At 40.3% G+C, this 24,440-nt stretch overlaps 1 protein-coding gene across 1 annotated transcript in view; it reads left to right on the top strand.

The window, feature by feature from the left end:
- Positions 1-24,440, top strand: part of FTO (fat mass and obesity associated) — a 387,563-nt gene that overhangs the window by 140,662 nt on the left and 222,461 nt on the right. The window contains 1 exon segment of the mRNA NM_001112692.1: positions 19,097-19,176. Coding sequence (NP_001106162.1) covers positions 19,097-19,176 — 80 coding nt within the window.

The following is a 24,440-nucleotide window of genomic DNA, read 5'->3' as shown; positions in this document are numbered from 1 at the left end:
AGCCTCCATTTTTTAATTTTTTAAATTAAAAAAAATTAAAGTATAGTTGATTTACAATGTTGTGTCAATTTCTGCTGTACAGCAAAGTGACCTAATCATTCATATGTATGTGTGTATGTATATATACACATACATACATACGTGTATAAATATACAAACCCATGTACGTGTGTGTGTGAATATGTACACACATTCTTCATTTCTTTTAAAAGTTATGTTTTTCTTGGCTCAGAAATACATCAGTAATGAAAATATTGAATAATGACATTGTCCTTTTGACTTATACATTATAATGAATATACATATTAAGATATACATTGGTTCCCTTTAGCTGTTGTAGGTGATAAACGGGACAAGTGAGTGTTGTTATTTTATCGGAGCTGACATCCAAGACGTAATATCTAGTCCTGATTTCTGAGCTCCTGCCTTCAGATGTAGGTGAAATTACTGATAAGCTATTGAGCTGGGGATGGAGAATACATTTTCTTATTAAGAGGTCATATATATTCAGTTTCTAAAATGAATTTTCCTCCATCTCCTCTTAGACAAAGCAAAACAAAAATAAAAGCAACCATGGTCTGAAGCTACCTCTTCTCTTTACTTTTCAAAAGCCAAATACTATCAAGAGCTGTGCGGAGGGACCCCAACCCTGTGCTGATATCTGAAATCTGAACTTCATAGCACTTATGAAAAGGAAACAGTTTAGCTCAATTTATAATAATATATTGGTCTGCAGAGGAAGTGCAGACTGAACCCTGCTGTCTCAAGTAAATACTCCAGGGGTGTCTGATGGGGAACGTGTCGGGTGCCTGTAATAAATCCACTGCCTGTGGAATTGAGTGAAGGCCCTGCTGGCAGTGCCTGAGGACACGCTTAACTGGGGTTGTCACGGTTTTACTTTTAAATTGGAATCTTTGCCCTAATCTCTGGGTTAGACATGACCAGATTTGCAAACAGATTTACAATTTTCACTAATTTTCCAACCAGGACTTCAAAACGCACTTAGAGAAGAAAAAAAAAAAAAAATTACACTCTGGTCTTTCTCAGAGTAGGATGATTTACTTTGCCACAGATGTTTTCCATAGACTGAATGCAACCAGGGACTTAGGGACTTGGAAGTGGCTTGGAGACCAACTTCGGGGTTTGTTTTTTTGGGGAACAGATGATACAGTTCAAGGGACACCAACCAAATTATGTTCATTAACCAGGAGCTGAGTGTGGAGGTGGGATGGTTCAGGGCAAAGGTGAGTGCCGGGTAAACATTTTGGGCAGAGTCTCCTCCCCCACCTTTCATTTATTTTGATGATTTTTTGACACGTCCTCTTCATGATTCTGTTCTGTCTGATCTCTTTGGTTTCCTTAGGTCCAGCTACATCTCTGTTTTCACCTATCTTTCGCTACTATAGCAGTCAGCTCTTTCAAAACTTCAGTTGCCAAGTAAAAATTCCACAACAAAAAAGAAAAGAAGAGAAAACAGCAGTATACATTGAAATGCTCAGCATTTCTTTTTCGCTTCGGTTTGCCCTCCCCAATGGGTAGAATAATGGGAAGGCCGTGTCCGGGTCAGGTGACCAGATTCCAGCTGCCCCTCTTGTTCGTTGGTCATGCATTGTTGGCACCTCTCTGAGCCTCTGCTTCCCCTGGCAAACTACATGATGCTTGCTTCCCAAGGCCAAATCAGAAAGGATACGGGCAAGTCTGGTGCAAAGTACGACTTGAACATCGGGACTCACTGGAGGCGGGGAGCTGGGTTGTGACGGATCGGAGAAGCAGTGAGGGAGGGGGTGACAGGGGAGTGCTGAGTGCTGTATTCTTTCCTGCTGCGTGCCCTGACGTGGGCCAGCTTTGCACCTAACTGTTCCAGGTATATGTTTCCGTGGCCACATCAAGGAGCGACAGGCAAGGGAAATCTCCCCCATTGATCCTTGAGGGCGAGAAGAGTCGACATCTGGCCATCGTCAGATCCGAGCGGTAACCTCGGTGGAGGCCAGGTTTACCTGGCCCGTGGTTTTTAAACAGATTAGATGCACCTTCTCTGAAATACCTATGGCTTAGGGCAGTAAGACCCAGCGCCCTAGGGACATTTGATGTGGTTTAACCTGAAAATGCGCCATGCTTCTCTTTTTGGGGTCGAACACGAGCACTCTCGTTGGAGTCTGTAGCTCCCTGAGCAGGAAGAACGGAGGCCTCCAGGAGTTTCAAGTCTCTTCACTGGGGCTCCTGTGGGACTTCACCTGGGGACTGTGGTAGCTTTGCCAGTCTCCCAGGGGTCCCTCCCTCCTGCCCGGATTTAGACATTTCATTCAAAGGAAAAGCCTTTTGTTATTTCTTCCTCTGACCCCACTCCCTTCCTCCCCCCCACCTCTGACTGACCAACGGAAAGTCAAAAGTGCCGATAATATATGGCTTCATCATAAATTCTAAATAATTATACTTTATTACCTCTCACGGGTCTTGAAATGTAGGTGCTGTGTTCTGCTTTCTGCCAAGGCCAGGGAATAACACAGAAAGAGTAATAAATTATAACTTGAGGCTGCCGTCGGTAAGCTTGAGGAATTGCCATTTAAGTGGAAAGTGCTTGAACAGCCAAATGAGCACCTGTCATGTTTATTTTCACTTTGAAAAGTAGGAACATGACAGGATAGTTTCCACCGCTTGTCCAGCGTGAAGTTCCCGTCTTCTTCTTACCTGCTCAGCAACTGCAAGATTCGCCTCTTGCTGTTCACTTTCTGCAGGGTCGGGGATGTGTGTCTCCTCCGGAAACTTTTGCACTTAAATATGCTCCTAAATGCTGACGTTTTCCAGCATGGGCTTTTTGTCTTGAAACCTGATTTTTTTTTTTTTTTTTTTTTTTTTTTTTTTTTTTTTGGTATTTAGTTGAACGGGGGAGAGGACATGGCTGGTGGAATAGGTGCCGGGGAGAGGAACCTGAGTGTCTTTCTAGGTACTTGGAAGGATTTGCCTCTTGCACATACTTTCTCATCATATCCAGTCTTTTTGCTTATTTCTGTATTACTTCGATTGTGAACTTGACTTGAAATGCGTGTGATGAAGCACCCACAGAGGGCCAGGCACTGTGCTGGAGGATTTGATATAGTTTATTTCTTTCTCATAACAAGCCTATGAGGTAGGCAGTCTTCTCCTTCGGATCACCATTTCTTCCCAGAAAGGAAAATTGATGGAGTCTGACTGCTTGTGGCTACATGGTTTCTTTGGGGGGTATGAAAATACTCTAAAATTAGTCTGTGGTGACGGTTGCACAATCCCGTGAACATAATAAAATACTGTGAGTTGTATACTTTCAATGAGTGGATTGTTTGGTATGCGAATGAAATCTCAATAAAACTTTTTAGAAAAGGAAGTTGAGGCTCAGAGAGGAAAAAAAAATCACATGTTCGGGGCGACATACCTTCTTATGAAGCTTGTGTTTGAATCCAGGTTTTTCTGAGACCAGAGCTGTTCTTTCTCCCTCGAAACTATCCTCTCTCTACTAATGTCATGGGATCTTTTTTCTTGAAAAATGTGGAAAAAAGGATACTATATGAGCAGTTAATAGATGAATACGCATATATTCTATTTTTTTGTTTGTTTGTTTTTTAGAACCGCACCCGCGGCATATGGAGGTTCCCAGGCTAGTGTTAGAATCAGAGCTGCAGCTGCCAGCCTACACCACAGCCACAGCAACATCCGATCTGAGCCTCGTCTTCGACCTACACACACAGCTCACCGCAACGCCAGATCCTTAACCCACTGAGCGAGCCAGGGATCGAACCTGTGTCCTTGTGGATGGTAGTCAGATTCATTTCCACTGAGCCATGACGGGAACTCCTTCTTTTTAAATTTAATAATATGTCCTGGAGATCTTTCATGTCAGTTCTTCATTCATATTATTGTTTTTATTATTATACACAAAATACATGTGTTAAGAAGTAAAAATTCAAACAGTTGAGTTCCATGTAAAATGAAAAGTGAAAAACCCTTCGCCCTCTGCCCCCAAGGTCTCTTTCTTATAAGTAACTACTTTTCACTGTGTTTGCATTTTATTCTGTAAGTGATTCTCTTTTTGCTATTTCGCTCTGCATATGGAGTTCCAGCTAAGTGATCTCTTAATGTGCTTAATACTTCTATGTTTTTCATCCAACAACCTTAAGCACTATCAGTTTTTCTCTGAAAAAAAAATGTGGAATCGGCTCTCTTACACTCTCACACTCTTGCTAACTTTGTTAGTTTACATTTGGTTTTAGTTTTCTTCTTCTTTTGTTGGGGGGGGGTGGCGGGGGGCACACACCTGCATCAAATGGAAGTTCCCCGGCCAGGGATTGAATCCAAGCTGCAGCTGTGACCTATGCCATAACTGTGGCAATGCTAGATGCTTAACCCGTCGGAGTTCCCTTAGTGGCTCAGCAGTTAACGAACCTGACTAGGATCCATGAGGATGCAGATTTGATCCCTGGCCTTGTTCAGTGGGTTAAAGATCCAGTGTTGCCGTGAACTGTGGTGTAGGTCAAAGACGCAGCTTGGATCCCATGTTGCTGTGGCTGTGGTGTAGGCCGGCAGCTGTACTTCCAATTTGACCCTAGCCTGGGAACTTCCATATGCCATGGGTGCCCTAAAAAAAAAAAAAAAAAAAAAAATCCTTAACCCACTGCACCCCAGTGGGAACTCCTGTTTTTCTTTTCTTAATTGATTACCTTTAGGCCAAGATGTAGATGCTCTCCCTTGACTTCTAGTATTTCAACCATACTATTGCTTTCACATTTTTGAAGTTCATAATGTTTACATACCAGTCTATAATTTTGATAAGACAGTCAGTTTTATTCATTGATTCTGAAATCTGAAAACCAGCATTGAACCGTGCTTAGGTGTTTGTTAGTAAGCGTAGAGCCAGACAGAGTGACTGGATTCACATACAGAAGATGTCCTCATCCTCTGTGATGACTAAAACCTGTGTCAGTGGCAAGGGCATGTTGCAAATGTCAGGTCAAGATTTTACACCGCGTCAAAGGCTCAGACTCATGCTGCATTCTTTAGCTAGCTTTGTGTTTGAACCATGACTTTCTTGTGTCGTTCTCTCTCTCCCCCTGGAATTCATAATTGGTCTTTTCTTTATTCTTACTGATTGAAGATTCGTGCTTTAGTGATAGCTCTGTGCCACTGGATGTTGTGTCGTACCACGTGCTTAATGTTTTGGTAAACACCAGCTTTGTCAAGCCCCCCTGGCACAGTTATCCTGCTGAGGTTGCTCTCATTTTACTCCTTTCGGATTCCATTTTTACTTGGGTCCCTTATCTTGGTCCTTCTTGGAATTTTCTAAAAAGTGCCTTCTATCTACCGTATTTTAGATTCCTGAGAATGTGTACCCTCTACAGAACACGACATAGGCTTTGAATATGGTAGGTGCGTTAATAAATCATTGTTGAATCAATGAGTGAATCAATTATTGAACAAACCAAGGATTGGCTTTTTATCCTCTTCTTACTTTATGGCAGTATGTCTTGGCCATGTGGGCAAAAGGAAATATTTATTCTATCCTTGAAAGCTTCTGGCTGGAAAAGAGTTTGAAGGTCCTCCTCAAAACAGATGGCCATTCATCTAATACTCTGTGATCTCCAGGCTCAGCTTTCCGAATCTTCCACGACCGTCTGTTCCCTCAGTGACCCACAGTTTTTGTCCTCATAGCTAATCCAGATAACCCTGTGACATCCGAGGTTCTTCCTAAATGACAGTGTCTGGATCCATCTATACATTCTGTTGCACATTTTTTTTTTTATAAGAAAACTACCAAAGGATAAGGAAATGTGTGTTTGTGTGTTTTTAAGCTGCGGATGGTTGTGTTACCATGAATTGTCATGTCGTTTTATTCTCTTATGTTTCATTCAGTCGGTCATGCTGTATGAAGGTAGTTCTGCATCTGAGCTGGGTAGGTGGAATTTTCCCCTTTGGCTGGCCGTCTTAGCATGCCCTTTCTGGCTCTCTGTCTTCCATGACTCCTAAAAGCATGAACTGTGGGAAGGAATTTTTCAGGCTTTTAATTTGATGCTGTGTACTCATTACCGCTTCTGTAAGGATAGTGGAAGAATGATCATGAATGAAGCCTTAAAAAAATGTGTTTATTTTTTAATTGACTTTGGTTGACCGAGCTCAGAACTAGACAAGGAATGAGTTTGACTGAATCGGTGAGTCCCTGCAACAGATTTCAAGGCCAGACTATATACCCCATGATGGAAGATTCATTCAACTCTTCCTCTGGGATGATTTTGTGAGGACCAATAAACATTTACATTTTTTGTTTTGTGTTGTTTTTTTAGGGCCACATGTGCGACATATAGAAGTTCCTAGGCTAGGAGTTGAAATTGGAGCTGCAGCTGTCGGCCACAGCCACAGCCATGCAGGATCTGAGCCATGTCTTCGACCTAGACCATAGCTCACAGCAACCGCGGATCCTTAACCCACTGAGTGAGGCCAGGGTTCGAACCCACATCCTCACGGATGCTAGTTGGATTCGTTTCTGCTGTGCCACAGTGGGAACTCCCTAAAAATCTTTAAAAAGATATATAGTCCTTAGTCAGTTCATCATAGTGCCTTTACCCTAAAATTGGTCCCAGCACAAACCCTTCTTCTTATATTTGTTCATACTATTCCTTCCATCTTGTCATGTTGTCCCCTTCATCTAGGTACATGTATAACTCAGCTATTTAAGGTAGCATTAAAAAAATTAAATACAAACAATGGCAAGAGTACCAACCATCAGTGTGGTTGCCACAATTCTCTTTTTCCCTCTGGACTGTGGCGATTGATATAGCAGTCTTATCTACTAGAGTGAGCTTCTTCAGAGCTGGGATTATATATATTCTTGTACTGCATGCAGCACTTAGTGCCTTGTATATAATAGGAACTTGCCAAGTATCTGGAGAGAACCGTCTTTCTTTCTCACCATAGCGGTCTTCCACACTTGCCAGTGGGAAACCAGATGTGGGATAGGAGTGAATAAAGAAAGAAGTAAGAAGGTATATGCAGGAACAGAGAGCTTTAAGTGGCTGCTTCTGTTTCATTCATTAGCTTCGGGAAGTTCTGGCGTCCACAGTTCATTGGAACCTTGGTGGATGCGATGGCTCTGTTTATCCAAAGGAGGAAAAGAAGAAAATGACTTCATTCAAGTTTTCTGTTAACCTAACCTCCTTCCCTTCTCATCTCTTCATTTCTGCAACTCTTCTGCGCTCCTGTCTCTGGGAAAATTTGCAACCTAGAAGAGTAAAGGCAGCCCTTACCTCCATGGGATTCAAGTTCTATTTGCCAATTGAGAAAGCAAGAATGAGTTGTTAACCTCAAGAATCTATTCTCTTCACAGCCCAACCGCAAACTAAGCATTCCATAAAAGGTAATTTCAAAAAAAAAAAAAAAAAAAAGGAGGAAGATGTGTACTCTGAGGTCATCGTCACCTCTGAACTTGTTTTTATGAAAGAGTTTGTAGTCCCATGGGAAATTATATTGGGGAAAATTTACAAACCTAACCAAAGCCCTTCTTGCCCTATTGATTGCATTGTTCTGTCATTTTTGTGGGGGGAATGAATATCTCTTTTCTGAGAATCTCGTCTTCTCTTATTTGTATCTTTTAAAAATAATCATACCTCTTGTTTTATTTTTTGATTGCTAAGTACTAAAGTAGTAATACATATCCAGTCAAAGAGGCTATCAATTTTAAGATATATTCCAATTTCAGAGATGTTAGAGGTGAAGAAAAAAATATATACCTAAAAAAAGTATCAATTCTAAATTGATGCTTATAGGGAATTTGCAAGCTATAAGAAAGGTAAATTAAATAACAAAAATACATCATAATGTCACCATACACAGATACTATTCATAACTTTAGTTTACTTCTAGTGCTATTTTTTTCTATACTTGGAAATATGTGTTTATTTGTTTTTAAAGAAAATTAATGTCATGTTAGATATAATTTTTTTGTATCTTGTTTTTCCAATACTCTTATATTTTGAGTATTTTTCCTATTTAAATCTTCCTTAAAACTGATTTTTTAAAAATACCTTCAATAGGAACCCCTGACTTTTGTCATATAATTGATTTTTGATACCATATAATCACTGTTGTGAACATCTTTGTACTTACATCTTTGTCTGCATCTGTGATTACTTCTCTAGGAAAAATTACTAGACGTGGGAGACCTGGGTCAGGATGAGAGAGTCGATGTTTGAAGTATGTATTGTATTGTCAGACTGTTAACCAGAAAGAGTATTTTCAGTTTACCTTCCCACTTATGGTTACTTCCACCAGCCGACTTTATCTTTCTCTAGACAACACTGTGGGCGTTACAACTGAAGAATATTTCTGCCAGCTTAGTGAGTGAAGATTACATGCTGCCATTTTAAAGTGCACTTATTTATTGAAGAGGTTGAGCATTTCCCATATTTCAGGCCATTGGAATACTTGTTTCTATTACTGTTTGTGGCTGATCATCTTTGTGCATTTTTCTGTTGATGTGTGAGTGTTTTTTTTTTACATTTACTTTATTCAACCTTCTGCCCATTCACCCATTCGGGTATTTTTAATATACGGTTAGATTTTTGACTTAGATTTTGAACATAGAAATTTTTTAAATTATTTATTTATTTATTATTTGCTTTTTAGGGCCATACCTGCGGCATATGGAGGTTCCCAGGCTAGGGTCTAATCGGAGCTGCAGCTGCTGGCCTACACCACAGCCACAGCAACGCCAGATCCTTAATCCACTGAGCCAGGCCGGGGATCAAACCTGCATCCTCATGGATACTAGTCAGGTCCGTTTCTGCTGAGCCACGATGAGAACTCCTGTCACTGATTCTTGTTTTCCCTCCGAGTTCTAGGAGAATTTCTTGAGTTCTCATTCACTTAGCTAATTTGATTTTTCTACAGCATGCATTGCTATTCACTCCATCTATTATCATTTTAAGTGAAGCAGTGCTTATTAAAAAACAAATCAACTCCAAGCAGTCTTTCCCAGTCTTATGCTGTTCCATCCGCCTGGCTGCTTGTCCCACTTTCACAGGTGCAGTGCCGCCTTGGATCAAGCGGCTTCTTGGAATATTGAGAATTTTATTAAAATGTTTTCCTGTCCACTTGAGTAACACTTTTTCAGAAGAGACCGTTTCAGTCAAACTGGTTCCTTTCCTTAGAAGTGTAATACTTTTGCCAGAGTCTGATGATTTGTCCTTGTCTGTTTTCCTTTATAGCAAAGGACTAGCACTGGCTGAAAGGCACGCAGATGTTAAGATTTGTTCTGTGAGGAGTTCCTGCTATGGTGCAGTGGAAGCGAATCCAACTAGTATCCATGAGGATGTGGGTTCTATCCCTGGCCTCGTTCAGTGGGCTGGGGATCCGGTGTTGCCGTGAGTTGTGGTGTATGTAGGTCACAGAGCTGCTCAGATTCCGTGTTGCTGTGGCTGTGGCCGTGGCCAGCAGCTTTAGCTCTGATTCGACCCCTAGCCTGGAAACTTCCATATGCTGCATGGGCGGCCCCAAAAAGCCAAAAAAAAAAAAAAAAAAAAAAAAAGAAAGAGAGAGAAAGATTGGTTCTGTGAAAACTTAATATAGATTCTTGGCCAAATCCTTCACTTGAAGGAGGAAGGAAGAAATGTATCTTTACATGGGCAGATGAGAGACTTGAGAAACTGGAACGTACTGAATAACTTGTTTTCGTCTGTGGGGGGTATAGATGCATGTACATGAGCAATCCATGGCAGCTTTTGGTCCTGCCCTGGCATTCCAGTTTGTTACCTCAGCGATGCCTGGTTCTCTTCTCAAAGTGGCGACTTGTACCAGCAGCACATCTGGGAGTCTGGGGGTCCCACAGCTTGTGTGCATTCAGTGCTGCTCTGCAGAGGCAGGAAGCCTCCGGCTGCCCGGTAGCCTCTCCTGTCCTGCTCTTCACCTTCTGAGCTAGAGGGGGTGTGCTTCTCTCAGGCTTGGCCTGATACTTCGATACCTTGATCAGGATGCTGCCCCCCCCACTTTTTTTCGTTAAAGTTCCCCTCTGTTTCTCTACCGTGTTCTGTGCCCAGCTCTGTCCTAACATGTAACCAATCTCACCATTCACGCACCTCATGGTAAAATCCTTGGGACAAGATCACATCATTCAGCGCTGCATTCCAGAACACAGACCAGCTTCTGCCATAAAAGATGCCAGATTAAATGCATTTGGGCCAAATGAGTGCTCCTGAATGAGAGTCCCCACATGGTACGTGAGCAGCTGCATGGCTCAGCATTACCCAAGGGCAGTGCCCCCAATCCTCCCTGCATGAGAATCACCTGAAAGTTTCAAAAATACAGTGCCTGGGCCTCAACCTGGAAATCTGATGAAGCTAATCTGCTCTGAGTTAGGGTGTTGGTATTTTTTTCTTTTTTTTCAGGGCCGCATCTACGGCATATGGAAGTTCCCAGGCTAGGGGTCGAATCAGAGCTGTAGCCATGGCCTACACCACAGCCACAGCAATGCTGGATCTGAGCCGCATCTGTGACGGAGGCTGCAGCTTGCGGCAACGCCAGATCCTTAACTCACTGAGCAAGGCCAGGGATGAAACACGCATCCTCGTGGAGACGATGTCAGGTTCTTAACCTGCTGAGCCTCAACGGAACTCTGTTTTTTTTTTTTTTTTAATTGAAGTATATATAGTTGATTTACAATAGGATGCTTCTCTTCTTTGATCTCATTCCACTTATACTGTATCCAGCACAATTCATTGCAGTTTCTGGCCTGTTGAACACCTTTTCCTGATACTTAGCTCTGAAGGAAGTCTTAACTCTGCTTTAATGTTCCATTGATGATCCCATCGGGAATCTGGGATGGCGGTAGGTAGAGGCCTGGGTCTCTGCTGTCATCTTGCTGGGAAGCCTCCCCTCCCCCCTTTCATTGGGTATTAAATTCTGAAAATGTTCTCAGTCATGGATGTCCCCATGTCAAGGAAAAATAAGGTCATAAATATTAAGATTGAGGGATGAGAATGGACAGGTGAGTCAGAATGAAAAGCTTCAGTGATTGTGTGAAAGTGGGGAGATTGGATTTCAGTATTGGGCTTATTTAGCTCAGGAGTGCCTTGAGCAAAGCTCCTGATTGTTACTTTAAGAAACTTGGGATGCAGTAGCCCTGGTGACACCTTGGACAACAAAACCAAAGAAATAAGGTCTGAGTTAAATTTAGGGTGACCAACTGTCGCAGTTTGTCGGGGATGGGGGTGGGGATCTCAAGATTTGGGACTTCGGTGTTAAAACCAGGAATGGCCTGGGCATGAATTGGTTCCCCTAGAGTAAATTATGCCTTTGCATCTTTGGTCTCTTATATATGAGATGAGATTTCATGCTACAGTGAATGTCCAGAGTTCTCTTCACCCGCTGATAGAGCACACAGCATCTAGCCTGCAAAGAGGGAGAGCTGCTTTTCCATTTGTTTTGTTGAATAAATTCTGCGAACTCTGATTCCACTTGAATGCAGAGTCCATTTTTCTCTGTCTTCTGAGATAGCTCTGGCAAATGGGCATTCTTTAATGTTTTCTTTCTAAAAATTATTTAGTATTAATCTTTAAAGCTGGGCATGTCTTTAGTATATTCTTTGAGAGGTAAAATCATGAAGCTTGAGCCACTTTTTTAGACTTAAGAGTTTTAGATAAATTAGAAGCTCTTCAATGAAAATTACAGGGTTCTTTCTAAGTCATAAAGGATTAAGAGACAGTCGGGAGCAGTTTCAAAAGAGTGGATTAGAGAGTTGCCAAGGATTTAAAAAAAGGTACCAGCCTCTGAGTACTACTTCTAATGTTGTGTTTGCCACTTGGCCTGCCTCCCATTAGTTGCCCCTAAACAAAAGCAGTTAACAAATCTGTTAAGATGATTTTTTTCTTCCCTATGATGTTTTTATCCTTCCTTCCTTCCTTCTTTCTTTCCTTCCTTCCTTCCTTCCTTCCTTCCTTCCTTCCTTCCTTCCTTCCTTCTTTCCTTCTTGGCTGTTTCTTTGACCTACACCACAGCTTGGACCCCACGTAGCTGTGGCTTTGGTGTAGACCTGCAGCTGCAGCTCCAATTCAACCCCTAGCCTAGGAACTTCCACATTCTGCAAGTATGGCCTTGAAAGAAAGAAGGAAAGAAACAGCACCAGATCCTTAACCCACTGAGCAAGGCCAGGGATCTAACCCGAATACTCATGGACACTATGTTGGGTTCTTAACCTGCTGAACCACAGTAGGTACTCCGATCCTTAATAGCCTGGGAGCAGTAAAGCTTTATTTGGGTTAATGAGAATGACATCTCTGTATTTCTTAGAAATTGTTTAACCCTTTATGGGAATCTGGCCTGGGGAAACTCCTCTACTGTCTGCTTTTTGTTTTTTGTTTTGTTTTGCTTGCTTGTTTGTTTGGCTTTGCCCTTTAGATAAAATAGTTTAGATCAACTAGAAATTTTGTGTCCTTAACCAGAATCCTCCAAGGAAGCAAAGGAGAAGAGAGAATGGCCACATAGGGTCTTCTTCAGGCCTTAAGCCACACTTCTGAACCCAAGTCAGCAGAGGTTGGATCTGGTTTTTTCCCCGCTATATTAGCTTTCCTTACTGCCTTTATATTTGCCTTTAGTACTCCTCATGTGTCACTGCTATATTTATCCTCACCTTTCATTGCATTTGTGCTGTTGTTCATATGGTGTCCTAGTGTTTTGTGACTTACTCATTGTCATCTGTTGTTCCTGTGAAAACTCCAAAAGTCGTCTTAATTTCATTCTTTCTGTCACTTCGCTTACCCTATCCATTAGCACATCCTATTATTTTCTCCTAACACATCCTGCATCTGATCACTGTTCACCACCTCCCCTCATGTCACCAAGTCATTGTCAAGTCCTGCATGGCTGGCTGCCACAACTTCCTGAGTAGCTTTCCTGACTAGTCTTCCTGCTTCTTACTCCCTTTCAGTCCTCTCTTTTTTCTAGAAAGCCACCAGAGTGGTTTATTCCAATTTAGATCCCCCTTTTAGCCCTCTCTGCATAGAATTTTCTGAAGATTTACCATTGTATCTAGAATATAAGCCAGAATTCTTACCATGATCAACAGAGACCTCCTTAATCTGGGCTCCTTCCCTGCTCCACCTTGCTCACCAGGCTGCAGTCTCACTGGCCTCTCTTCTTCCCCACCTACACCAAGCTCATTCCTGGGCAGTGCCCTGGCCCTAGTTGTTTCCTCTGCTTGGATCTGCTTATCCTGGACCTTGGCATTGCAGGCTCCTCACCATTCAGATCTCTCTCAGCTTCAGTGTCACTAGTGATGGTTCCATATAAAGTGGTGCTCTATTCCCTCTGTACCCCCATTAATTTTTTTTTTCTTTTTATGGCCACACCTGTGGCATATGGAAGTTCCTGGGCCAGGGGTCAAATTGGAGCTGCAGTGGTGGCCTACACCACAGCCAGGGATAGCAGATCCAATAGATTTGCCATCTGTGCTGAAGCTTGCAGTTACACCAGATTCTTAACCCACTGAGCGAGGCCAGGGTTTGAACCTGCATCCTCATTCATGGGTTCGTTACCACTGAGCCACGATGGGAACTCTGAGCTAGGCAGTCTTAAAGAATTTTCCAAAGACTTTTCAGTTGACATATTTTTTAAAAGTCTTATTTTTAAAGAGCAATTTTAGGTTACAGCAAAATTAAGCAGAAAATGTAGAGTTCCCAGATAACCCTGCCCTGCACACACAGAACCTTTCCCACTTTCAACATTCTTCACCAGAGTGAGACATTTGTTACAATCAGTTGACATGTCATTTCAGCTAAAGTCCATAATTTGTATTAGAGTTCACTCTTGGCGTGGTAAATTATAGATTTTGAAAATGTATAATGACATGCATCCAACATTATAGGTCATACCAAATAATTTCATTGCCCTAAAACCCCACAGTAATCCTCCTGTCATCCTTTTCCTTCCACCCCAACTCCTGACGACTTTTTATTGTCGCCATACTTTTGCCTTTTGCAGAATGTCCTGTAGTTGGAATTGTACAATGTGTACCATTTCAGATTAGCTTCTTTCACTTAGCATTAAATATCTTTTCATGGCTTGATAGCTTGATAGCTCATTTCTTTTTGGTGCTGAACAATATTCCGTGGTCTAAATGTAACCACATTTAGACTTCTTGAACGACTCTTGCTTGGTCGCTTTCAAGTTTTGGCAATTATAGATAAAGCCGTAAAATATCCATTTGCAGGCTTTTGTGGGGACAGGTTCTCAATCTGTCGGGGCAAATATCAAAAAGTACAATTTCTGGGCCTAATTAAGGTAAGGGCGTGTTTAGTTTTTTAAGAAACTACCAAACGGTCTTCCAAAGTGGTTGTACTATTTTGCCTTCCCACCAGCAATGAATGAGTGTTCCCGTTGCTCCATAGCCTCACCCACATTTGGTGTCGTCAGTGGTCCAGAATTTGGCCATTCAAATAGGTGTGTAATTGGTATTTGTTTTCATTTGTGATTCCATGACAAGCGAGGTGGAACATCTTTTCATATACTTCTTGCGATCTGTGTATCTTCTTTGGTAGGGTGTCTTTTCAGGATTTTGCCCAGTTTTTAATAGAGTTGTTTGTTTTCTTATTGTTGAGTTTTTAGAGTTCTCTGTGTATTTTACATAACAGTTCTTTATTGAACATGTCTTTTACAAATATTATGTCCCAGGCCAAAGCTTGTCTTCTTATTCTCTTTATAGTGTCTTTCACAAGAATACCCTTTATGAAGTCCCAGTTTATCAATTCTGTCTTTCATGGATTACCTTTGGTGGAACCTAAGGAGTCATTGCCACCCCCAAGGTCATCTAGATTTCCTCTTATGTTGTCTTCAGAGAGTTTTAGGAGTTTCTGTCGTGGCTCTGCGGGTTACAAACCCGACTTGTATCCATGAGGTGGAGGCTTTGATCCCTGGCCTTGCTCAGTGGGGTAAAGATCTGGTGTTGCTATGAGCTTTGGTGTAGGCCACAGACAAGCTGCTGTGGCTGTGGTGTAGACCAGCATCTATAGCTCCAATTTGACCCCGAGCCTGGGAACCTCCATATATTGCAGGTGCAGCCCTAAGAAAGTGGGAAAAAAAAAAGTTTTAAACTTACGTATTTTTAAATTTAGGTTTATAATCCATTTTGAGTTAATTTTTATTGAAAGTATAAGTTCTGTGTCCAGATTCATTTTTTTGCATGTGGTTGTGCTGTAGTTTTTCCAGCACCATTTTTGAAGACTGTCAAAGTGCTTTCTTCTACGTTCTGGAAGAGATTGTAAAGAATTGGTATAATTTCTTATTGAAATATTTGGTGGAACTCACCAGTGAACTCATCTGGGCCTGGAACTTTCTGGTTCGAAAGGCTATTACTTATTAATTCAATTACTTTAGTAGATATATACCTTGAATGTTTGTCTATTTCTATTTGTCTGAATTTTGGCAGATTATGTCTTTCAAGGAATTGGTCTACTTTATGTAAGTTATCAAATTTGTGAACATAGGTCTGTTCATGATATTACTTTATTCTTTTAACAATGCATAGGTTCTATAGTGATATCCTCTTTTTTATTCCTGATGTTAGTAATTTGTATATTCTGTCTTTTTTTTTTTTTCTTATCCTGGATATAGGCTTATTGAAGTTATTAATCTTTTCAAAGAACTAGTTCTATTTCAGTGATTTTTGTCTACTGATTTCTGGTTTTGATTATATTAATTTCTGCTCTAATTTTTATATTTCTTTTATTTTACTTACTTTCAATTTAATTTGCTCTACTCTTTCTAGTTTCCTAAGGTAGAAGCTTATATTATTGATTTTGGATCCTTCTTCTTTTCCAACATATGCATTCAATGTTGTGAAATTTCCTCTTAGCACTGCTTTTGCTGCATCACATGAATTTTTGTGTTATATTTTTATTTTAATTTGATTAAAAATATTTTAAAATGTCTCGTGCTTTCTTCTTGAGCATGTGTTATTTAGAACTGTGTTATTTGTTCTTTAAGTATTTTTGGAATTTTCCAGCTACTTTCAAGTACTGATTTTTAGTTTAATTCCTTTGTGGTCTTAGAGGAAACATTGTTATGATTTCTATTTTTTAAAAAATTGTTAAGGTGTGAATTTTGTGTAAGAATGTGATCTGTTTTGATGAATGTTCCACATGAGCTTGAGAAGAATGTGTAATCTGGTGTTGTTGGGTGAAGTGGTCTATAGATGTCCATTTAGTTGATTGATGATTCAAGAAGTGCAACTATGTCCTTACTGATTTTCTGCCCAGTGGATCTGTTCACTTACGTTAGGGGGTGTTTGAGTCTCTAACTATAATATTGAATTTTTCTGTTTCTCCTTGCTGTTTTATTGGTTTTTGCCTCACAAGTTGTGATGCTTTATTTTTAAGATATATACACCTTAGAGATTGTTACATCTTCTTGGAGAATTAACCCCTTTGTCATTATGTAATGTCTCTCTATATCCCTGATAATTTTTCTTGCTTTGAATTCTGCTCTATCTGAAATTCATATATGTATTCCAGCTTTGTTTTTTATTAGTATTTCCATAATATATCTTTCCTATCCGTTTACTCTTAATCTGTATGTGTCTTCATATTTCAAGTAAGTTTCTTAGAGCCTACATATAGTTGGGTCTTATTTTTTCATCTACTTGTCTTTCTTTTCTTTTCTTTTTTTTTTTTTAGGGCTGCACTTACTGCATAGGAAAGTTCCCAGGCTAGGGGTCGAATCAGAGCTGCAGCTGCTGGCCTATGGCACAACCACAGCAATGCGCGATTTGAGCCTCGTCTGTGACCTACCTTCAGCTTGTGGCAATGGCGGTTCCTTTAACCTGCTGAGCAACAATGGGAACTCCCTGTCTCTTTATTTAATTGGTATATTTAGGCTATTGGCATTTAAAGTGATTATTGATATATCTGGGTTAATATCTATCTTACTTGTTTCCTATTTGTTGCCCTTGTTCTTTGTTCTTGTTTTTTCTCTTTGGTCATCATTTTAAAAAATATTTTTTCCTGTCATTCTCCCTCCTCTGAGACTTAAAGTACATTTATGTTAAACTGCTTGACATTGTCTCATAGTGTATGGATGCTCTTTTATTTTTTTATAGTGTTTTTTTTTTTCTTGGCACTTCATTTTGGATATTTCTGTTTCTGTGTATTCTAGTTCACTCATCTTTTCTTCTGCAGTGTCCAAAGTGCTGTTACTCTTTTTCAGTGTGATTTTTTTTACTTCATTTACTATAGTTTTCATCTTTAGAAGCTTCATTTTGTTTATTTATAATATATGAAAGATATATGTATGAAAGAAAAGAAAGATATGTATATATCTTATATATCTTTCATTTCTCTCTGTTATTTTTTGAATGGAATCTGGATATAGCAAATTTTATTTGTTGGTGCCTGATTTTATTATATTCTTTTGAGTCATGCTGGACTTTGCTCTAGTGAATAATTAAATTATTTGAAATCATTGGGTCCTCTTGAGGCTTACTTTTAAGCTTTTAGGTGGATCCAGGGCAACCTTTAATGTAGGATTTATTTAGCCCGACTACTAAGATGGTGCTTTTCTAAAGATTCTAACTATTGTTTCTGGTAGTAGGAGCTCTTCTGGATGCTGAGAACACAAAGAATTCCTGGCCCCATGTGAGGTCTGAGATTCATCCAGCATTCAGCTTTCTGGCACTTATCTTCCTCCCTGTGGCAAGTTGTCATTCACATTTGCACAGATCAGTGCTTAGCCAAAGGCTTGAAGGAACACTTCTGGGATGTCCACTTGTACTCTCCATGTGCAAGTTCTTCTGCTCCAGTCTTCTGCCTGACAAATCCTTGTTACCTTGGCCTCCCTAAACTCTAATCTCTGTCTTCACAACTCAGCAAGAGGGAACATTGAGAACTCTTGAGTTCTGACTTCCCCTTCCCTGCTTTGAGGCTTTGAAACTGTTTCAGCTAGTAAGCTACGGCAGTTGTAGGGCTCACCTGTTTTTTCCCTTCTTTGGGGTCATATCATGCTCTGTTTTCCTGTGTCAGAAATCCTTGTTTTCTTTTCTTTTTTTTTTTGGTCTGTTTTGTATTTATTTAAGGTAAGAAGGAAAACTTTGTCACGGTTGTTCTGTAATGTCCATAAGCAGGAGTCCTGCAGTTGGCATTTTGTATTTCCTTTCCTGTGTTTAGAGATAAATTTATAGGTTGTTTTTGAAGATGTGTAGTGGGTATGGTCATCTTGCCTCCTGGTTTAAGTCATTGTCTTTCTTGGCATCTTGCTAAGAAGCCTCTGTTACTTATATAGGAAATCTTGTGTTTCTGGGAGCAGTTCAGTTCTCTTCTAAGAGAGGAAGTGATGTCCTAAGCCAAAGTGATACAGATTTTTGCCTCCCATGTGTCATCATTTCTTAGAATACACAAGAACTTGGCCATTGGTTTTTCTCCCACTGCATGTGGTTTTAGGCATATTCCTCAGCTGATGAATTCACCACCTACTCCATTCTTGTGTTGTGAATCTGTAGGCTTGAATTCTGTTCTGAGAGCCAGGGCTTTGCAACATGCTGAATCGGTTGGTTTGCTGCCTGGAAAATTGTTAGGGCAAAATTGATACTTTGATTGGGGAAAGAGAGAGTAGCTTTTCAGATGAAAGATGTTCAACACCAAATAATGTGAAAGAATTTTTGGCTCATTTTAAAGGCATGGATAGGATTCAATATATCATGAGAAAGAAGTTCAATCCATAAATAGTGGTGAGTGGGTATCATAAGACTACAAATAAGTAGAGTAGCCATATATCCTGGTTTAAACCTCTTATCCTGGAATAATTATTAATAACATCCTTTTTCGCTATTGAAAGAGGTCATGGTTTTTGATGGTTTTATATCATCATTGGTTTTATACTATGTGACTATATGTATGTGTATGAAGTCATCCTACTTACAAAGAATGGTTTAAAGAATACCAGGCAATTGTTAATTCCTTGGCTATTGTTGTTCATCTTGAATGGTGGGCTTACTGTTTACTTTGTATTTTGGTTAAATCATATTTAGTGAATAGTACGTGCATGTTGGGTGGGTTTTTTTTTTTTTTCCTTTTAATTGTTGGTATTTTTCCTGCAGATGATCTCAATGCCACCCACCAACACTGTGTTTTGGCTGGTTTACCACCCCGGTTTAGTTCCACCCACCGAGTGGCCGAGGTAAGTGTAAATAAAAATGTGACTCAAACTTAATTGGATGTGACAGAAGTGGTTGAATGAGCAATTTATCATAGAACTTTGGAAGAATATTTGATAGGAAAATTGCTTCCATCTAACTAGACTTTAGCCTCTATTTACTTGCTTTTTTTCGCTTTGACTTATGTTGGATCCAGTTTTAAAAAGTGTGCCCACAGCATGGGATAAGTATATTTTGCTTCTTCGGATTTATGTTTCTTGAAGAAGGTGCCAGCGCGAGGGCACCTGGGCAGGTGTTGCTGGTTAGAGATTTTCTAAGGGGTTTGTATCTGTTGAGGTCAAGGGCAGGGTATGGCCAGAAGGAAATGGGGTAGATTTGTGTGCTTGTGCACGTGTTCGCTGTGACTGGGCTCAGATGGTTGAGAATTTACATTTCCCTTAACTTTTGGGTCAGGCTTCTGGGCATGTGAATGTAAATTAAGGAGAAAGTTACAGCGGTGCCAAGGAATTTCTGAGCTCCACAATCATGTTTCTAACCCAGGCTTTATTGCTAAATTCTGCCACCACTTGCAGTGGCTGATAGTCAGCTGATTAGACTGGTTTAGAATGGAAACTTAAGAGATGAGGAAAGCCCTTAGTAGTCACCCTGGAGTATTGTGTGCTCCGTTAAGAAGGGTTCCAGAGAGCAGGGGACTGATCATGAAAAGGATGGTAGGTTGATCTTGTGTCCAAGCTTGTTATCTGTGCTTCACTTTTATAGCTTGACTTTTCATCGTACCACAGGGGGACCAGCGTGTGAAAGTTGGGCAGAAGGGATACAATAAAGTGGCAGGAAACACAAGCACAAGACCTTTTCAATCCTGAGACCATGCAAGTCTATATGGCAGTATCGTGTCTTTTCGTATTTAAGTAGCTTTTCTAGTGGACTGGTCATGTTGCTAGATGGCAGAGAGGGTACACGTGTCTACATCAAGATGCCAACAAGCCCATCAAGCATTCCTTCCCCCCTTTCTTCTTATTTCTCTTTCTTCTCTCCCATTCTCTTGTTCATCTACATATTTGAGTTCCTGTTCTGTGGCCAGCAGTACTAGAGGCTTGAGAGGGAGAGAAAGCCATCACATGACAGTTATGGCCACTGGCTTTGTTGAGCTTCCCTTTGGGTTTGAGAGAAAGGTACGAAATCAATAAAAACGCAAATAATTATCTTTGAGCCCTAAACGTGAATTCTGTTAGGAAGGGAGGGAGGAGTGAAGGAAGGCAAGAAGGAGGGAACAAGCATTTGTAGAGCATCTAATGTGTGCTCTGTAGTGTACGCAAAAAGACTTCATTTTTGTATAATGCAAAATGATACAGACATTTGTCGTTCTAGCTAGAATTCTCTCGAGCACGTGGCTACTGAAGTATATCCTTGTGTGTTTCCTCATCCAAGCCGAAAGAGTAGACAGGATGATTAGTGCTGTGTTCAAAGGGCTGGTGCCAAATGCTGAATAAGAAGTTTGGGAAAATGCATTTGATGAAGATAATCTAATTCGGAGAGTTCTTGTGAGGATTAAATGAATTAATACACATAAGTCCTTTAGAACAGGGGCTGGTATAGAGTATGCGTTCCAAGGATGTTGGCCATTACTTCTGTTACTAAATTACTACCACTGCTATTATTACTGCTGCTGCTGCTACTGTTACTACTGCTAGTAGTGACTTTCTTTTCAGTTCAGAAAAACCAAAGCTCTTTGTGTGGAAGGCTGTTCGGTCTCCATTTATACACTTGAATGTTTGTAATAAAGCAAGAGGCATGGAGCCGCCAAAGGGTCTTCATGGGAAGAGTTGCTCTTGATTGAAAGCTACTATAAGAAGGAGGGATTTTCGTTCATTCATTCATTCTGCAAGCTTGTGTTGAACTTCCTGATGTTGAAGTTATTCTTTTAGGCCCTTGTGAACAGGAATGCTTATAGTCTGAGCGTAGGTAGAATGCCAGAAGGAGAGCAGAAAACAGCATTAAGGCTTCATGGAAGATGTGAACATGTGGGATGGGGGGAATTTATTTTAATTAATTAATTAATTTTTATGGCCACACTCATGGCCTATGGAAGTTTCCGGGCTAGGGGTTGAATGGGAGCTGCAGCTGCAGGCCTATGCTACAGCTACAGCAATGTGGGCTCTGAGCCACAGCTCGGGGCAATGCCAGATCCTTAACCCACTATGCCAGGCCAGAGGTCAAACCCTCATCCTCACAGAGACAGTGCTGGGTTCTTAACCCTCTGAGCCACAATAGGAACTCTAGACTGAGGATTTTAGAACATTTTAGTTTTAGGATTCAAGGTGAAAATCTGGTGATTGGGCTGCGGCAGGGAAACAAGGGGAATAGCAAGTGGTTGTGCTTTGACTGAATTCCAGGATGCCGGCTGGGGAGTGTTGGCAGATAAAGGCTGATTCCTGAATGGAACCAGATTGTGAAAGATCTCAGATATGAGATTCGATATGTTTTAACTTCAGTTTGGCAGCTTGGGGTTATTGATGATTTATTTATCATGGTAGGGACATATTATATCTTTAGGAAGGTGAAAATGATAGAGACATCAATTAAACCTGCCATTCTGAACTAAGGTGATAGCAACAGGAAAAAAAAAAAAAAAAGAAGAAATTCCCTTGACTAATGCAGGAAACATGGTGTCATACTTGGCACCCGAATGAAGTGGAGGGAGAACTGAAAGAATGTATGAATGAGTGGATGAATAAATGAATAGATGAACAAATGAATGAACAAAGTAGCCAACTGACTCTTTATTGGATGCCTGTCATGTGCCAGGCTCTTGGGTGACTCTGAGGTTTCAAGCCTGGGTGATTTGGAGAGACATCACCGTAAGGAGAAACAGGGATCTAAGACGTCAAAGGAAGACAGTAGTTTGTTCAGGTTTTTTTTTTTTCTTTTTTTCTTTTTTTCTTTCCTTTTTATGGTCACACCTGTGGCATATGGAAGTTGCCAGGCCAGGGGTGGAATCAGAGCTGCAGCTGCAGCTACACCATAGCCTCAGCAATGCCAGATCCGGGCCACCTCTGTGACTTCTGCTGCAGCTCGCAGAAATGCTGGATCCTTAACCCACTGGGCAAGCACAGGGATTGAACCTGCATCTCATAGAGACAGTATGGGGTCCTTGACTGGCAGAGCCACAACAGGAACTCTAGTTTGTTCAGTTTGGAACAGACTGAGTTGGGGCTGCCAAGCGGAAAGGTCCAGCAGACAGATGGAAATTTGGAACTAAAACATGTGAGATATCAGGAAACTCTTCCTTCTCCACTTCCTCTAATAAATACCCATGTACATGGCAGTTCCCTTAGGGAGCCCTTCAGAATGCGGGTTGAACAGAACCCCTCTGGCCTTATTTCCTTTTTCCAAGTGGACCAACATTACTAGAGTAGCGATGCTCTCAACCTATCTGGAGATTTAGCTTTCTCTGCTTAGTCACACCTGTATTGGCATCTTCTAACATTTGTGCAAATTTTTGAGCATTAATTAACTTTTAATAAAGAGGTAGATATGTATACTGATGCTGTTAGGAGAAAAACATTATCCCAAATCTGTATTCTTTATATCATCTCTGCTTCAGTTTAAGCTACGTGATGTTTTGCTAATTAGACACATAAAATGTGAATGATTCAACTGTCTTGCTTTCTGTATTATAGATCAGCAAACTCTGGCCTGTGGATCAGCTAGCTGTTTTTGTAAATAAAGTTTTATTGGCACACAGCCACACTCACTTGTTTACATATTGTTTATGGCTGCTGCTTTGGAGCTATAATGGTGGAGTTAAGTAGTTGAACACAGACCTTTATGGCCTGCAAGCCTAAAATATATACTATCTGGCCTTTTAGGAAAATGTTTGCTGACTCTGTTATATATGATCCTGTGCATAGAGGCTTTAAAAATATCTCAAAGTTAAAAGTAATTTTTTTTTGTTGTTGTTGTTGTTGTTGTTGTTATTGTTGCTATTTCTTGGGCCGCTCCCACGGCATATGGAGGTTCCCAGGCTAGGGGTTGAATCGGAGCTGTAGCCACCGGCCTACGCCAGAGCCACAGCAACGTGGGATCCGAGCCGCGTCTGCAACCTACACCACAGCTCACGGCAACGCCGGATCGTTAACCCACTGAGCAAGGGCAGGGACCGAACCCACAACCTCATGGTTCCTAGTCGGATTCGTTAACCACTGCGCCACGACGGGAACTCCAAAAGTAATTTTTTAAAAAAATCGTCATTTAGGGTTAACTTTTGTTTCTATATTTCCAAAATATTTCTACCCAAACTCAAAAATGATAATATTCATTGCCAGTAAAGTTATAGTGAAATCGTACATTTATATACTTCTGGTAGTTTTTCTAAGTGGTATATATATATTTTTGAGATCTCTATGGGGAGCTATGTATAAAACATCATAAAATATTCCTATCTTTGATCTCCTAACAGTTTTAGGGAATCACACCTGGGAAATAATTGAAAAGAACTAGATATAAAAAGTTGTTTATCTGGTATGATTAATAGCAATGAAAAATAAGATAGAACCTTAATGCCTTTATATTATGGGACTTGCTAATTAAATTGTTATTACCTCATTGAGCAGCATTGAAAGTGATAGTTTTTTGAGTACTTATCTACAAACAGTGAGAAACAGCATATTTATTGATACGTGTATACTGATTACAGTTGTGTGTGGATGAAGAATCACATGCAATAAAAATAATTTAAATAGGATAGAGTGGCAGGGTTATGTTTTTATCTTATTTAAAACTTTAAATTTCATCTTATATTATTATTTTCAATAATAGAAGAGGGAAAAGATTTTTTCCCAACACTGTAGTTAACATTACTGGCTCCCTCAATATTGAGAGGAGAAAAATCCATGCAACTTTATCGTCTTCACTTATTCTACAAACGTCCTTTTCTTCATACAGCATTAAATTAGATGTCTTTTCTGTGCCAAACAAAATGATTTTCTATTTTCTGCCTCTTCACAATATGTAGGAAACAGATTGTCTTAAGGAAATGATGTTTTAAATTTCATCTTCGTTAATCAGAGAAGCAATCTATTCAGGTTTTGGTTGCATGTGATTAGATTATGCCTGATGACTCATGACCTTTATTTGATTTTAGGTTTTTTTCTGATTGTGACGGAATGTGCTTGAGATTCAACACAGAATATCTGTTTTTAAAAAAATTAATTGTATACGTAATTATACTTTGAATAGAGAGTTATTCAAATGGTTCAAAATTCAAAAGGGACCCAAGAGTACACAG

This window comes from Sus scrofa, chromosome 6, assembly GCF_000003025.6.
Source record: "Sus scrofa isolate TJ Tabasco breed Duroc chromosome 6, Sscrofa11.1, whole genome shotgun sequence".
NCBI classification, from domain to species: Eukaryota; Metazoa; Chordata; class Mammalia; order Artiodactyla; family Suidae; genus Sus; species Sus scrofa.
The sequence above is the reverse complement of the archived record's forward strand: the minus strand, read 5'-3'. Positions and strand labels throughout refer to the sequence as shown.